Source organism: Callithrix jacchus, chromosome 7 (genome assembly GCF_049354715.1).
Source record: "Callithrix jacchus isolate 240 chromosome 7, calJac240_pri, whole genome shotgun sequence".
Taxonomy (NCBI): Eukaryota; Metazoa; Chordata; class Mammalia; order Primates; family Cebidae; genus Callithrix; species Callithrix jacchus.
In genome coordinates, this window is record NC_133508.1 from 96,359,747 (window position 1) to 96,377,705 (window position 17,959).

Here is a 17,959-nt window from a genome sequence, read left to right on the forward strand (position 1 = left end):
CGATACTTAATTACTTTGAGTTTCTCTTTTGTATTATTAATACTGAGAAAATAGTTTTTAGACTGTAGGCATAACTTTTAAAATGAAAATCTCTTTTATACTTATTCAGACATATGCTCTTATCACATATTGTCCCTTTGTATACGTAAAAAGGAAATATAAGCAAAATGCATTAAGACTAAGACTTCACATTTTGAATGGTTTACCTCTTCTGAAGCACTTTTTAACTCAGTTATTGATGTGTTTCTCCTCACAATACTGTCAACTGAGCCATTAAGATAATTGAAGAATGCAGAATTTCTTTAAAGAGTGTTACATTGACAGAATATTCTTGGGAATGTTCTGTCAAGCCACTGGTACCAATTTGCGAAATTTGATGCTGATGCTTTTTTTGATTTTACTGTAAGATACCAGTGGAAGTTTTCCAGACAGCAACTGTAACTAGTATTTTTTCCTCCATAGGTCTATAGGTAGTTTGTTGATTAAAACATCAATGGATGCCATTATGTAGTCATTCTGTCCAAGAATTATAACCAACTACTTGCAGGCGGGCAATGACACTATAGCATTGGAAATTTGACATCATCAATCATAAGGTATGCCCTGATTTCAATGATGTTAGAAGTTAAGTAAGGATGTGTATCTCAGGCCTGGTGTGTGCCTTATGCCTGTAATTCAGCACTTTGGAAGGCTGGAGCAGGCAGCTCACCTGAGGTTGGGAGTTCGAGACCACCCTGATCAAAATGGTGAAACTCCATCTCTACTAAAAATATAAAATCAGCTGTGTATGGTAGTGCATACCTGTAATCCCAGCTACTCAGGAGGCTGAGGCAGGAAAATTACTTGAACCTGGCAGGCAGAAGTTGCAGTGAGCCAAGATTACACCATTGTACTCCAGCCTGGGCAACAAGAGTGAAACTCAATCTCACACAATAAAGAGAGAGAGAAAAAAAGGAAATGTGTATCTCAGAATACATGAAATATGGCTGTAGGAAAGTTCTGGGAATTAGATGTTTTCAGACCTTGTATTCTGTATCTTGCTTTGCCACACTAGCTTATGACTTCAGAAAATTTTCAAATGTTTGAAGGTATAACCTTGTTGAATCCCCTCACTTCACAGATAAGAAAACTAAAGTGCAAAGAACTGTTGCAAGTTAAATTAACCAAGAACATTTTGAGTAGAATAGACGGACTTGGGTCTCTCTGTCCTGTTCATTCTGCTTTACTGTTTCTATGAAAAAAAAAAGGATTATTCCAGAAGACTCCAAAGTACTGGCAATTATATGCACTCTATCTAGAAGCTCCACAATGTTCTCTAATCACTCACTATCTATTCTGGGCATTTCCAACTGCTTTGGTCTTTCTTGGCCTTTAAATCCCAAATCAAATGCCACCTCTGCTGAGATGCGTGTGTGTTTTTAAGAGCTCTTCCCATTCTTTATCTCCCCAGGCAAGTAATTGCTCCAGGTCTTGCGGTTCCACAGCACTTAATTCCTATTACTCTCATAAAAGTCACCACATTGTGAGTTTTTAATTTGTTTCAAAACCTTTTTAAAAAACTTTTCCTTATTGAAAAATCTCAAACATATGCAAAGTAAACAAAATAGTTTAATGAACGTCTGCGTTCCCATCATACAGCTTCAACCATAAACTTCCTGTCATTACTAATTCTTCTATCATCCCCTCACTCTCTACCCCAAGTAAATTATTCATTTGATGTAAAATTTATATATAATGAAATGAACAACTGCAAATGAATATGCTCAGGTAACCCACAAACCCATCAACATTTTACACATTTTCAATACTCCAGAAAGTTTTCTTATATTCCTTCACAATTTGGCTGCCCCTAACCTCTTCTTCTACTCTCTCAAGGCAATTTCCAAATGACTTTTTCCACTATAAATTAGTTTAGATTGGATTAGACTTCATATAAATTATAAATTTAAATTAGTTTACATTAGTTTAGATTGGATTAAAACTTCACATAAATGCAATCACATAGACTCGTGCAAAGAATATCATTAAGGTGGTTGTATAGAGGCACCAAGCCCTGGCTTTGTCCATAAAAAAAGGACCAAAACAACAAATAGATAACCAGACATCAAATAGAACATTGAAGGGAGAACACTGGAATTCATCAAAAATTGAGAAAGACCCTCTGAGGCACAGAAACTTGAGATAGCAGCACAGAGAGGGAAGTGAAGCAGCCAGTCAGAAGCAGCTCTGAGGCGAAAGGGACTCCTCATAGCTAGCAGTGGTAAGCGAGAGATCCCTAGCGTCCACATTCCACCACAGATGCTTGCAATTCTGAGTAAAGAAGAGTCTCTCAGCCTTCACAGGTCATGAGCCTAGTATAGGAAGCTGCATGGAGCCCACATGACTGCAGTTCCAAAGAAGAAATCAACACTGCACCCCCAACCTCTGGGGCCCAGGCTGCTGCAGCATGGCATCACTTGGCGAACAAAGCCACCACCAGACTAAATCCCGCCCTGGGGCTCAACAGCTCTGCACTTCCACATCCCTGGGGACACCTTGACATCCCCCCCCCCCACAGAGAGATACCCAGAAGGATGCAGCATCGTGGCACCAGCTGGAATCAGCAATGCAGATGTGACCCTGGCACCTGACTCCAGGCAGCACCCTATACCCCAGTGCAAAATCAGTTCAGCACATCAGGGGGACTGCCCCTGGTGCATAGGGACCTGAAGTACACACTCCCCAGAATCTGAGCGGTATCTCTCCACTGACAGTGACACTGCTCCCTACAGTGGCAGGGCTGCTGCATGTCTGTATGTGCCTTCCAGAGACCCAAAGACCAGACTGCCCAGGGCCTACTGAACTGTCCAGGACTAAAAGACCAGCCCGCCTGGGGCCTAATGCCACCACCTGTGAACCTGCGCCCTCCAGGGGCAGGGAGACCACATACCCATGTTTGCCCCCTGGAAGCCCAAGGCCCAGACTGCCTAGTGTCCTTATTCCCAGCAAAAATGCTTCATAGCCTTCACAAACAATCATGGCCTAAGCAACCGAGGAGCTCATAGACTCCACTGACATTTATTACAGCTGAAAAAAAAGCATACAAAGACTATATTGCACCCACCCAGATCCAAAGCCAAAGAACCCTACTCAACTGACACTATACATACATATACAGGAAAAAGTCATCCCCTATAAAAGCTACTCCATAAAATTGGAAGAAGCAACTGTTATATCAGATGTATAGATATCAATGTATGGATATAAGAAACATAGACAAACAAGAAAACATGACACTTCCAGAGAAACACAATAATTCCCCAGGAACAGACCCAAAGAAAGAAAAATCTATGAAATTCTTGAAAAGAAATGGAAAATAATGATCTTAAAGAAATTCAGTGAGATACAAAAGAACACAGATAGACAATACAAAGCAATAATAAAAAAAATATGACCCAAATGAGAAATTCAACAGAGACAAATATCACAAAAAGGAACCAAACAGAAATCTTTTTAGATTGCTTAGGCTAGAGTGCAGTGGTGAAATCATAGTTCACTGTAACCTCAGACTTCTGGGCTCTTAACAGGTGCATGCCACCAGGTAAAGCTAAAAATTAAAAAAATTTTTTTTGTATAGGTAGCCTCTCACTAAGTGGCTTAGGCTGGTCTCGAACTCCTAGCCTCAATCAATCTTACTGTCTCAGCTTCCCAAGGCACTGGGAGCAAGCCACTGCACCTGACCCCAAACTTTTAAAGGACTAACACCTTCTTTAAAAGGTGTCATTCTGAAAAGCCAGCCTGATTCCAAGTAGATGAAGATACAACAAAAAACTTAAAGGCCAATATTCCCGATGAATATAATACAAAAAATTAGCTGGGCATGGTGGCATGTGCCTGTAATCCCAGCTGCTCAGGAGGCTGAGGCAGGAGAATTGCCTGAACCCAGGAGGCGGAGGTTGAGGTGAGCCGAGATTGCGCCATTGCACTCCAGCCTGGGTAACAAGAGCAAAACTCCGCCTCAAAAAAAGAAAATTAAAAAAAAAAAATTCTCAACAAAATACTCGCAAACTGAATCTAACAGCATATCAAAAAGATTACAAACCACGATCAAATGAAATTTATCTCAGATGTAAGGAGTTTTCAACAAATACCAATCAATAAATGTGATATATGACATCAGCAGAATAAAGGACAAAAATCATATAAACATCTCAATAGATGAAGTAAAAGTGTTTGGTAAAATTCAACATCTCTTTATGATAAAAACTTTGAACTATTAATAGGTGAAGAAGGAACATATTTTAACACAGAAAAATATTGTATTTTAAAAAAACACGCACAGCTAACATTAAGAACTGTGACAAGGATGCCCACCTTCACCACTCTTATTTAACATAGTACTTGAAGTACTAGTCAGAGCCATTAGGCAAGAGAGATAAAGGAAATCTAAATTAGAAAGAGAAAGTCAAATTGTTCCTGTTTTCAGACATGATCTTACATACAGTAAAACCTTAATACTTCACAAAAATACTTTTAGAACTGATAAATGAATTCAGTAAAGTGGCAGGATACAACATCAACGTACAAAAATCAGTAGTATTTCTAAACACCAATGATAAATTGCCTGAAAAATGAAATTGAGAAAGTGACCTCATTTACAACAGCTACGAAGAAATAAAATACTTAGGTATAAATTTAACCAAGGAGGTGAAATACTTAAGGATAATATTAACCAAGGACATGAAAGACTTTTACAATAAAAACGATGAAACACTGATTAAAAAATTTAAAGACATACAAAAAACGAAAAGGTATTCCATGTTCATGGATTTAAAGAATTAATACTGTTAAAATGGACATACTACTTAACGTAATCTACAGATTCAATGCAATTCTTATCAAAAGACCAATGACAATCTTCACAGAAATAAAAAAAGCAATCCTAAAATTCATATGAAACCACAAAAGACTGAATAGCCAAAGTAATACTGAACAGAAAGAACAAAGCTGAAGGTACCACACCATCTGACTTCAAAATATCCTGCAAAGAGTTAGTGACCAAGACAACATTGCATTGGTATAAAAACTGACACATAGACCAATGGAACAGAACAAATAACCCAGAAATAAATTCATGTACATACAGCCAACTGATTTTCAACAAAGGCACCAAGAACATTCACTGGGGAAAGAACAGCCTCTTCAATAAATGATTTTGAGTAAACTGTATATCCACATATAGAAGAATGAAAGTAGAGCCCTATCTTATACCATATACAAAATAAACTCAAATGAATTAAAGACTTAAATGTAAGACCCACCAGCAATGTATGAGAACTCCAGTTGCTCCACATTTTTTCCTATATTTGTTGTTGTCAGTCTCTTTAATTTTAGCCATTCTAGACATCATGTAGTGATATCTCATTATGGTTTTTATTTGCATTTCTCTGATAACTAATGATATTGAAAACTTTTTCATGGGTTTATTGGTCATTCATCTATTTTCTTTTATGAAGTGTTTGTTTAAACTTTTTGCTCATTTTCATAATTGGATGTTTGTCTTTTTATTACTGAATTATAGACATTCTTTATATGTTTTGGATTAACATCATTGGCAGATACATGTTTTGTGACTATTTCTTCCCACTCTGGCTTACCTATTTATTTCATTATCAGTGTCTTGATAAAGTTTATCTTATCAAACTTTTTTATTTTCTAGTTGTTTCTGTCTTGTACAATGTGCTTATATCACTAGACTGTGGGCTCCTATAGTGAATGAGTGTGAATTTTTTTTTTCTTGTGCCCTTAGCTCCCAGCATAGAGCCTAACTTATAGATGGCCCATAAGTGTAGTACTAAGTTTTTTGGGAGAAGGAGAGGAAAAAATGTGTTTTCTTTTTTGCCTAGTATCTTTTTAGGGAATTATCTCCCCTCACCATTTAGTCCTTCTGGTTAAGGCTTATTTCTTTCCAACCCAACCCTAGGGGTGGGCAATTGATCCAAACTAGACCAATTGAAGCCTTGCTTTGTACTCTTGCAAGAAATATGAGTGTATAGGCATATCACCCTTCTCCTACCAAGATTGAGGACATTGTGATGGTAAAGCAACTGCTTGCCATCTTTGCTATCACCCAAATAACCTACTTAAGTATGAAGTCAACACAGAAATTAAGAGATGGAAAATGGAGAATAAATAATCCTAGAAGACATAATTGGAATCTTTGGATTCAGCCTTTCCTGAATTTCACTTCCCTTTGAAATGCCCAATTATAAAAATCAAAGCCTTTTGGTTTATGTATTTGTTTAAGCAAATTTGAATTATACTTTTATTTCTTGCAACTCAAAAAGTCCTGTACTTCTTAATAATGTACCGTTTCTTAAGTTAACACATCATTCTCCAAATCTTCAGAGGTGCTTTGGAGGTGAAGGAGATGGGGTGGAAAGCAATAAGTGTAATTACCTGAGAGTGTGTGACCAATAAAACAGGAGTCCTGGCTTCATACATTATGTAGCATTGTTAAAAATAATAAATTTTTAAATCATGATATAAATAAAAAATAAAACTATTACAATGTTCAGATCAAGAAGAGACCTGCAACTACTATGTCTGAGGATACTCTTGTTATTTTATTTCTATATATTGCCATCAAGTATTGGATTAATGAAAAAAACATGAATCCTTGAAATAAGAAATTCATTCTTTCTCTTTTAATAGAACACAAGCCAGACAAAATCCTTTTTTAAAGAATCTATCATGTAAAATTGACAAAAATAGTTAAAGATGTATGTGTGTACATATATCTATGTATGTGTGTATGTTTGTGTGTATATATGTATCTATGTGGTCTGTGTGCCTATGTGTATGTGTGTCTATGTATGATTGTGTATGTTTATACACATATGGTACAGAAGTTGTATATAAGTGAATGGGACTGTGTGTATATTTTCATATATGTGTGTATGAGTGTGTTTGTGTGGCTCTATCTCTATGTGACTGTATTTGTGTCTGTGTCTGTATCTCCATGTGCTATACTGTAGCTTAATTTGCATGTGTCTGTGTGTGTTTATGTGTGTGTGTAGTATAAGTATGGGTTCGTGCCTGTGTCTGTGTCTACATGTGTGTTTGTGCAAACATATATGTGCCTGTGTTGTATGTGTGTGTGCCTGTACGTATATTCGTGTGGCTGTTTGTGTGCATGTGTCGATGTGTCTGTGGCTGTCGGCAGGAAGAAGGATAAAGCTACACTATCCTATTCTGTATTTGGTGCAAATTAGGAAAAGCTGCCCTCTCTGGTGGGACAGCGCAGCCTCACAGGTACAGGGATTGGCCAGCAGAGTGGGGAATGGATTTCGGTCTCCACTGACCCCCTCATCTGATGTCTTACAGCAGAGAGCAACTTGGTGAGTGTGAGGGGTATTTTGGAACACCCAAAGTCCATTCGGCCTCTCCTTTGTTGTGTTGTGCAGGCAGTTCTTTCCCATAGAACTCAGTCTGAAAACTGATGTCCTATAAATGTTCCAAAATGACATGATTCCAGAGGCGTTCATGGCAGATTCCTCTAACTGAAGTCCAAGCACTACAGAGCCTCCAGTGGGCTCCTTCTTCGATTCTGCTTGAGGCCTTGAGCATGCCTTCCCTCAGGCAGACCTTCTCTCACCTCTCTTTTTGGAAAGCTCAAGCCAGAGAGTCCTGCCTTAGCATCCTACAGCCTCAGACTAGCTTCTGCCACCTGTTGCCTTGTTGTGGAAAACACACATTGAGGTTTAGGGTTGCATATTGCCATGGCTCATTACATAGCTTGCAGTTTTAAAAAAATGACTCATTACTAAGAGGCTGTGAGGTTGTGATCGAGTGGTGTTAGTGGAGAAACATATGGATGGTGTGGGACTAGTTTAGATGGAAAGTGAGATCTTGGAACCAGGAGTGGATGAGTGGTTCAAATGTGAAGGGAAAACTGGTGCTGCAGGTTGGATCTAGAGGGACCGTTAGCACTTAATATTCCTTGGCAAGCTTCATAGCCAATATGTGCTGCCTACCTCAACTTCTCAGCAGAAACTCCCTCTTCACAGTCTGACTTGTAGTGTCTTGTGATAGATGACCTCGGGCAAGTTGCTCAACCTTTATGAGCCTCTGTTTCTTCAGCAACAGCCCCTATTCACTCATGGGTGTGGTTGGAAAGAATAATGACATAGTCTATGTGAAGACCTGGGCACGCAGTGTTCAATGAATGTTGTTGCAGCCTTTTCTCCCCTTTTGTTCACCCTCTTCTTCCTCCTCTGGGTGCCCCTAGCGCTTCATCTGTCCGTAGTACAGCATCTAGCTCTGGCCTAGCACTTGGCAAGTGGTCAGTATTCGGTAGATATTTGTTGAGTGAAGAGTTAAAAGAAGTCAGGAAGGAAAATGGAGGGAAAATAGTAAGTATCAGGAACATAATGAAGTAAGTTGAAACATTTTCCCATCTTTGGACATGATCTAATAGTATCCTTTGACAGAAAAGTTGAACAAGGATTTTGTATATGTAAAATGTAGCTCTAGGTGACAGTCGGGGTAGGGAGCTCAGTAGGCCCTTCTGATCACTGATTTCGTGTTTGTGATCATCAGTCAGGTCTTATAGTAGACCATTTCAGTTTTCCCTTTGATATGACAGGGTGAATTTGGAAGACAGAGAGAGTGTATATGCAACAGCCCCTGTTTCTGACCAGAGAGGCTTAAAGGAATCTAAATTGTGAGAGAAAGAAAGGAAGAAATAGAGAAGAAAACAAACCTTATTAGTAATGAGAGATCCAGTAGGCAGGTGGGGCTGTCATCACTATAATTATATACCAGATATTAATCACCTGCTATTTACAGAGCACTGTACTGCTGAGATTGTGAAGTAGAATTCCAGGTTGTTGCCCTCCAGAGGCTTCCAATCTAGGACATGGAATTGGTTAGAAGATGAAGTATCAAACACTATCTATCTGTTCAGTACTGTGACAAATACTTAAAGGTATTTTGCCAGATATTATCATTCTCCAAGAAGAATCTAAGGTTCAGAGAGATTAAGAAACTTTCTCCAGCTCATCCATCAAACAAGCAGCAGAACTGGGAGAAGGCCCAAATCTATCTGGCTCTAATGGCACTGTACTACCTGCAGGCCTCTGAGTAAGAGCATCAGGGCAAGCATGTGAAAAAGACAATTAACTTGACAAGCTATCCTAGGTTCAATGCCATGTGAGTAATATTTGGTTATTGATGCAGGAATCCAACAAGAAAAGAGATTTATTAAGTTTGAAAGGGAAACTTTACAGAGGAAGCAGATCCTCAACTAGATACTGAGGGCAGAATATGAATCCAGTAAGAATGATGGCAGAGGTGTTTTAGGTGGAAGTAGACATGGGATGTGCAAAGCTTGGAAGTGGGAAAATTCTCACCTTCTGGGTTTGTGTTACGCAGCATGGAATATCAGAGAGAGCAAAGCCTACTCCAAACTCACTAGCAGTGCTTCCCTAGCCCAGTCACCCAATTTCCATAAGCCCTAGTGTCCCTATTTGTACAATGGTTGTGGTAATAGACACTTCAAAGAGTTGTTGAGACCAGAGACAATGTGTTTAATGCTATCTGCCTCCTCAAAATCACCACTCTAAATTAAAACTCAATCAAAGCCAGGTTTCCTCTCTTACAGTTTTCTATTTTCCTTTCTACTTGTACTTGAATCAACTATATATTTGTATGCTTATTTCTTTAATGTCTTTTCCTGACTGTAAGTTCCATGAGGACAAGAAAAATATCTGTTCATCTCAACACTATCTCTTTAATGCCTAGAACAGTACTCCATAAATCTTTGTTAGATGAATACATAGATGTAGGAATAAATTAATGAATAACAAGATCTATTTCTGTGCTAGGATTCTAAGAATCTCAGTGAAAATATCTCTTCTCTCTGGCAATGGGCAGGTTGCAAATACAGGAAAAGTTTTCATAGAACGCAGTTAGAGCATTACTGGGCCTCAACAGGTTACTAGAGAAGCACCAGGTCTCCTCTCCATCTACTACATGGAACGATGTCTGAGCAGGAAGGAAATTACACAAACTTTCGGTTCAGCTGGTTCCAGAGTTTCACAACCCAGCTCTGTCTTGCTTACATCTGACATGCTACTTCATTGGTGTGACCTCCAGTGTGCTTAGTGGATAATGACACTGCATAATCACTGTGCTGCCCCACAATGACCCTGAGTGGATGTCTAGACTTTCCAGTAATCAAGTCTTATAATTCAATGCAATGCAATAACCTTTTATGTATTGTTGGGGAGAAGAATAGGGGATATACAGATGCACTAATAATTACCAGGCATTTGATATATGGTCTGTGATTGAGATAAGACTGGAAACCAAAGGGTACAGAGGAAGCTACATGGCCCAGCCTGATGTGAAACAATGGTTGGATAACATTTATATCTTTTCAAAGTGTGATTATATATATCTTCTTTTCTTAGTCTCCCTGTTGTCATGGAGAAGTATAGATAACATTCAGATTATTTGCTCCTATTATAGAGAGAAACTGAGGCAAATGGGGGTGGTTCCAGACATAGAACTGGTTTCAGTGGCTGCCTTAGTCTGTTTTGTGCTGCTATAACAGAATGCCATAGGCTGGGTAACTTATAAAGAAAATAAATAAATTTATTTCTCACAGTTCTGAAGGCTGGGAAGTCCAATATCAAGTTGCTGGCATCTGGAGAGTGTCTTCCCGTGGCAGAAGATGAGAGGGTGAGAAAGAGGGGTTGGGATATCAAACTTGCCCTTTAATTATGAACTCATTCTTGAGACAACACCATTAATCTATTCATGAGGGTGAAGCCCACAAGGCCTAATCACCTCTCATTAGGCCTCACCTCCCAACACTGTTGCATTAGGGATTAAGTTTCCAACACATGCTATTTGGGGGACACACTCAAATCGTAGCAATGGCACATATGAACTAATGGCTCAGAGCTCATGACCATCAGTTTAGGGATCTTCTGAACCACACTGTCATTTGCTCTTATGTTGGACAGCAGTATGAGCATGCTTGCAATTTCACAATGTCACAGAAGATGGGGGACCTTCCATAATATGTCCCCTATGCACTTTTGTGATAGAACATCAGAATAGAATAAATTACTGATATGGAAGTACTGAGAAAGGGAGGGCATTGTCCCTCTAAATAATACAGAAGGCAGCAGGACATGCTGAGTAGAGGAGGGTGTGGCCCCCTGCTAGGGCTTCACTCCCAGGCCTGTGTCAGGGACCTAGGTGAGGACAGGCATTTTTGTTTTCCTGTGCAACTGTTGCATTTTCCAAGACCACCCTGGCCTGCCATGCCCCTATCCAGGCCACCAACTGGCAGTATGACATGGAGCTTGGCTGTGGCAGTGAGAGGAGAGCTGGGGCTGCTGAGCCCCTGATTCCAGGGGGAACACCATCTCCCTTTTGGCTCCTCCATCTGCTGAAAGCTACTTCCACTCAATAAAACCTTACAATCATTTCCAAGTCCATGTGTGATTGGATTCTTCTGGTACACCAAGGCAAGAACCCTGGAACACAGAAAATCCTCTGTCCTTGTGATAAGGCAGGGGTTTGAGGTGACTAACACAAGCCACCTACAGACAGCTAAACTAAAAGAGCACCCTATAACACATGCCCACAGGGGCTTCAGCTGTAAACATTCACCCCTAGACGGAGTGAATGTGGGGTTGGAGCTCCACAGCCTATCCGGCTGTATGCTTTCCTAGAGGTTTGTGCAGCCAGTGGGGCACTGAATAAGTGAGTCACACCCCCATCGCACGCCCAGTAAGGGAGACAAGGGAACTCTTCCAGTTTCATTAGGAGTTGACAGACTAAGGTTCACGGGCTACATTATTCATTGCTTGCTTTTGTAAGTAAAGTTTTATTGAAACATAGTCATACCTACTCATTTACTATTGTCTGTGGCTGCTCTTAAATTATAAAGTTGAGTAGTTGCAACAGAGACTATCGCTTACAAGTCTAAAATATTTACTATTGGTCCTTTACAGAAAAATTGTGTCACTCCCTGGAATGAATCAAATGGAAGTAAATGGAAAAAAAAAAAAAAGAATTCAATCATTCATAACAGGCAGTGTATCAGTGAAGAAGATAATGAAAATTAGTTTCAGACAAACTCAGGTCAGAATCTCACTCTGGCCACTTGGCTAGATAACTTTGAACAAATTATTTTTACTCTTTGGGCCTGTTTTTGCATCACTGTAGAAGGTTGCTGTTTAAGAATTCTATAAGGTAAAGTGTAATATATCTGTTATGATTAGGTTTGACCCCATACAATAGAAAACACAAAATAAAAGTGTCTTACACAGGACAGCAGTTTTTTTTCTTTCATGTAGAGGTCTGGAGGGCAGTGGGTATTGATTGGTTCAGTGCCTCTTGCATTAGGAACCCATGCCTCTTTTATCTTGTTGCTTTGCTGTGTGTGGCTTTCATTCCTGAGGTCCTTTCATGGTTCAACATGGCTGCTGGAGCAAATAAACAATCAAATATACAAAAGCTTAGAGAAAGAGCCATCCATAGAGGCCAGGCAGCAAATCCATTTATTCAAGGCTAGCCAAGATGAGATCCCCTGGCCATAGTGCATGAAACCAGAATATTTCACTTATTCCATTCTTGGGATACATTGAAGCAGACCTGGAAGCAATGTCTTCTGTGTATTAAGCATCTAACTTTACAAAGCATTTTCATATGTCTTACCACATTTGTTTTCACAATGCTCTGAAAAGGTAAGATGACCTGATTTTAACATTATTATTCCTATTGAATATTTGATTCACACAGCTGCTAAGTAACATCTTAACAAGTCTACAGCTAGGTCTTCAGATATGTTGCTGGAAATGAAAGGTGAACAATCATGGTGCAGAAGAAAGAAAATAAGCCAAATCAGGACCCCTGGTAGAGAGGCAGTGCAAAGATTGGGGCTAATTGTGTGGTCTCAGCCTCACTGGGCTGTTCTTCTCACCTGTACGACTAAGATAAGAGCACTTATTTACTTTGGGGGTTATTGTGAAGATAGCAGACAATCTTAGTGCACCTGGCACTTAGGACCAGTTCAATGAAATCATGACCTTTCACAAGTGTGTCTTTGGAAAATCACGTCCCTTTCCTGGACCTCCGTTTCCTTTTCTAGGAAAACAAAATGTTTGGTCTCAGTGACTGCTAAACTATCCCAAATCTCGAGCTCCCTCAGTTTGGGATCCTGCCTTTTATGAAAATAGCTCAGACTGGAATTCTCCCTTTGGTTGCTTCCTAGCTGTGTCCCAGTAAAAGTTAAAAATTTTGGATTCCCTGCCCTCCGTAAAATAGGGATTCACAACATGCAGCTTATTAGAAAGGGAAGGCATGTGAGAATTAAATGAGGTCGTTGTCCAGTACCCACTAGATTGTAACATTTCTCAAAGGCAAAGGACCCATCCGTATTGTAGATTTACAGAATGTCATACGTTGAAGTACCTAGGTTGGCCACTGGAATAGAAAATTTCTTTAAAGATTAAGGAACAAGATACAAGGTAAGCGTTCAAGAATTGTAACTACGCAATATTCTTATTTCTTAACACCCGTCTACAACAGTCCTGATGTTCAGTAAACGGTCTGACACACACACACATCCGGGGCTGCGAAGAGTCCGCCTGGGTGAGCTCTGCCAGTCCTCAGAGCCGGGAACTCGCAGCCTGAGCAGACGTAGCAGAGCCGGTCTCGGGTCCGCGCTCCTCCCGCCCAGCCCTGCCCAGCCCCGCCCGCGGGTGGCGAGGGCGAGCGAACGCTCCAGCAGCCGGCGGGCAGGCGCCGGCCAATCCCGGGCCCGATTCAAAGGGCCAATAAGGCCGAGCTTTACAGAGGACGCGGCGGGGAGGGGCTGCGCGCGAGGCGGGGCTGCAGCCGCTCCCGGGACCGCCCTGCCCAGGCGCCGCGGGGCTCGGCGCGGCTACGTGCAGAATCCCTCTAGCTAAAACGTAATGTCAGATTGGGCAAGTACTGTAAGTGACCCTCCTCTCAGTCCCACGTGGGCGCCGGGGGCTTTTGCTGGCGCTCAGGCTCTTCGCGCGCACGTCCGGGAAGAGGCTTCTCCAACCCGGGAGCGCACTGGCCTGGCCCTCCCCTCCCCTTTCCCACAGTCGTTGCCTCCTCCTCCCCTTCCTCCTCCTCCGGCCGCTGGGTCTCTCACCCGCTGGGCCGTTGCTCCCGAGACGTTGTTGAGTTCCCTGTGTCCTCTCCTGGGTGAGGCGTCCGGCCACTGAAGGGACGGGAAGGAAAGAAAAGGGTTGGCCTTTACTGCATCCCCAAGGCTGCCCGTTAGGTGTCTGGAACCCGTGCTGCTTCCTCTCCGATCAGTGTCCACTTAACTATATTCAGTTCTCTTTCTCTCCTCCCCTTACCGGTGTAAGACATTTCGCAGGCATCTGAGGAGCCTTTTGATTCACGTCTGGCTACCGAAGGCATTTCTAGGCTAATGTTGCTTGTACCTTTAAACGCTTCCAGCACTTAGGATAGTGTTTGCGGCACAGCTGAGTTTAGATCGGATAATGCTGTTTTGTTACCGTTATCCGCAGTAGGAAAGGCCCAGGGGTATCTTTCCATTTTTTATTTAAAGATTGAAAAAGTGGAAAATGGTGAATTTCCCTCATCATGGGCTGTTTTCTACTAAAGCACTTCTGTGTCTTAACACAAATTTCTTTTCTGAAGGGTCAGGCATGACATGATCAAAGTCTGAAAAGCAGTTATCCTTAGGTTACATTTAAAAGTATGAGACCAGGAGGAGTGAAGTTCTTATGCTTTTGAAATGTAAATCAGAATGAAAGAAGGGAAGGTCTCTTATTTTGTGGCTGTTATTTAAATAGTAGAGTTTTGCTTTGTATAGTTTTTGCTTGCTTTTCTTCTTTTTTTCCATGATCCACCAAGTGTATATCCTGAGTTTTTTCCTTTTTAACTTGCTTGCTGGGTTTTCCAGCCAGATGACTGCCGCTTGGTCTTCTGGGAGTCTCCTGTTAATGGGGCCCTCATGCTTGGCTCTTGACCTGATGGCCACTGGCCTGGCTCTTGGAGGACCTCCTAGTGGGAGGCCCAGAGCACTGTTATTAAGGATGATTGGGGGAACAGATCAGAGGGGTGAGCTAGGCCTGGAGATCAATTTTGAGGGGGAGGGAGGTTGGGAGCCTGCCTGGCTGGATTTGGAAGTCAAAACATGTGTGCTGGAAGAAGGGCATAACCCCAGAGGGTGGAGAGCTTGTCTTTCTGGATGAAATTAAGAAATTTACTGGGAGGAGACTGTGCCTTCCAGGCTGTGTTAGTTTTTGCTGTGGGCTCTGTCTTTTCCTGGAATTTGGTTCCCTTTCCCCTAACCTTTCACTTTTTAACTAGTTCCCTTTATCTAACCTTTCACTTATTAATTTAAATAGTTTAAATCACAGTCAATTACCAGCTGGTTTTTTAAAACAATTTGAGGTAGTGAATCTTGCCCTTAATCTCCCAGCCAGAGTGGAACCCTCTACCCCCACCCCCAAGGGGATTTGAAATGAATATTTTACCAGAATGTGCTACAGAGATCACTTACCCTCTCACCTGCCCACATTTTTATAATGGAGGGACATGGAGTCAACCCAGGTGGTGTAAGAGATCCAAATCAGTTCATTTGTTCACTCATCTTGTCCACATACTTTGGGCCTTGAACTATGGTAGTCTCTGGGAAAGTGCAGATGAATAAGACTTGGTCTCTGCTTTTAAGCCTTCATCTAGTTTGCTTCAGTCCACTTTGATGAGGGAGGTTACATGATAGTGAGATGAGTACAGTGAAAAGGTACGCAGAAGACTCCCCGGAGTTGAGAGAAGGGCAAAAGGCTCCGTATGGGGTTTGTGGAAGACTTCCCAGAAGAGAATACTGGAACTGAGTTCCAAAGCCTGAGTGGGCTGGAGAAAGGGGAGGAATTATATGAATTGGGAACAGCATGTGCAGAACTACAGAAGCATGGCACATGGTTGATTAGTATGGCTGTGCAAGAAAGGCTGAAGTGGAAAATCACCTGACAGGAGGCTGGGGAGGGTGAAGGCCAGATCAGGAGGGGTCTGGTGAATCATCTCAGGGAAGTTTGAAATATATCTCCAGGGCAAAATGTTATATCATTTTGCAGAAATCTTATGTCATTTTCTTTATACGTTATGGAAAATTCTGGCTGCAATTTGGAGAATGGATTGGATTGGTAGAGCCTAGAGAGAGATAATTGTAGTAATACAGGTTAGAGACGTATTAGGGTAATAGTTATGGCAATGGAGAGAGATTAGGAAAATAGAATGGTTAGGAATTAATTACTGATTGAATGTAGGGGTAAGAAGAAATGTAGTCAATAGTAGGCATTCTTGAGTGGGCTATTTTGTAGCAGATTTATTGAGGAATAATTGGCATCCAGTAACTGTTCATATTGAGAGTGTCCAGTTGGAGAAGTTTTGTTAATATGCATATATCTGAAAACCATCATCAAGATAAAGAACATAGCTAGCTAATACCCCAAAGATTGCTTTTGCCCTCTTTAATTCCTCTTTGTATACCCCCTAGGGTAAAGTATATATTAAATCTTTTGTCCACTTTAAAAAAATGATCCATGTATTTTCATTTTATTTAGCTTTGAGAATTCTTTATTCTTAAAAGTTCTTTATCACATGTAATTTGCAAATATTTCTTTCATTTTGAGGCTTGTCTTTTAACAGTGCCTTTTGAAAGCAGTTCTTAATTTTGATGAAGTCTAATTTATAATTTTGGTTAAATAAATGTTACCAATCTCATTTTTTATGGATCATGCTTTTTGTGTTTTATATAAGATATCTTTGCTTAACCTAAGGTCTCAAATATTCCTATTTTTAAAAAGAAGTTTTGTCATTTTTTGTTTTATATTAAACCTGTGATCATTATAAGGTAATTTTTGTATAGGACGTGAAATATGGAATGAAGTTAATTTTTTTGCATATGGCTATCCAGTTGTTCCAGCACCATTTGCTGAAAAGCCTATCTTCTTTGAATTGCCTTTCACCTTTGTTCCAAAATCAATTTACCAAGTATACATTGGCCCAGTTTTGTGTTTTATTTTGTTCATTTGATCTCTTGTCTATTTTAATGGCAATACCACATAGTCTTGATAATTATAGCTTTGTAGTAAGTACTGAAATCAGCTAGTGTAAGTCCTTTAATTTTGTTCTTTTTAAAATTTGTTTTGATTATTCTAGGTTCTATTTCCATATGAATTTTATAATCACTTTGTCAATTTCAAAATAAAGTCCTATTTAGATTTTAGTTGGAATTGTATTGAATGCATACATTAATTTGGGGGAGAATTGACATTTGAAATACCAAGTCTTCTGACCCATGGACACAGTGTATCTGTTCATTTATTTAAGTCTTCCTTATTTCTCTAGGCAATGTTTTATAGCTCTCAATCCATAGATGTTACACATCTTTGTTGGATTATCTGTTGGTATTTCCTAGTTTTTGATGATATTGTAAATGATATTAATATTTTATATATTTTAAAAATTTAATTTCCAGTTGTTTTCTTGTTACTGGTATATTGATCATGTATCCTGAAATCTTGCTAAAGCGCTTATTAGTTCTAAGAGCTTTTTTGTAGATGCCTTCAGATTTTCTATTTAGGTGATCCTGTCATCTGCAAATAAAGATAGTTTTACTTCCTTTCTCAATGAGGTTGCCTTTTATTTTTCTGGTTGTATTCCGCTAGCCAGAATCATTGCTTTGCATAGAACTGATGAGAGCTAACATCTTGCCTTCTTCCTGATCTGCAGGAGAGACATTCATTTTATCATTAAGTATGATGCATGATTTGAATTACATATCTTTGTAGATACGCTTTATCAGGTTTAGGAATTTTCATTGTATTCCTGCTTTACTGAGAATTTTTTTAAAGGAATAGTAGATGTTGTAATTTTGTTGCTTTTC

At 40.2% G+C, this 17,959-nt stretch overlaps 1 protein-coding gene and 1 long non-coding RNA gene across 22 annotated transcripts in view; one reads left to right on the forward strand and one right to left on the reverse strand.

The window, feature by feature from the left end:
• Positions 1-14,340, reverse strand: part of LOC118143244 (uncharacterized) — a 49,166-nt gene extending 34,826 nt beyond the window's left edge. For both annotated transcript variants that reach the window (XR_013520137.1, XR_001912820.5), the window contains exons 1-3: positions 14,186-14,340; positions 13,014-13,146; positions 12,326-12,485 (exon numbers count right to left, since the gene is read on the reverse strand). This is a non-coding gene — a long non-coding RNA (uncharacterized LOC118143244). The remainder of the gene's footprint in view (positions 1-12,325; positions 12,486-13,013; positions 13,147-14,185) is intronic.
• Positions 13,898-17,959, forward strand: part of FGGY (FGGY carbohydrate kinase domain containing) — a 439,267-nt gene continuing 435,205 nt past the window's right edge. For 12 of the 20 annotated variants that reach the window (XR_008472954.2, XM_009001339.4, XM_078332000.1 and 9 more), the window contains exon 1: positions 13,898-13,997. Coding sequence is in view for 6 of the 20 variants with exons in the window: in XM_035251637.3 (XP_035107528.1) it covers positions 13,977-13,997 (21 nt within the window). In the remaining 14 variants the exon portion in view is untranslated. Of the gene's footprint in view, positions 14,239-17,959 lie in introns of all 20 variants that reach the window. The other 8 variants (XM_009001341.5, XM_002750883.5, XM_078332007.1 and 5 more) reach the window with 2 other exon arrangements.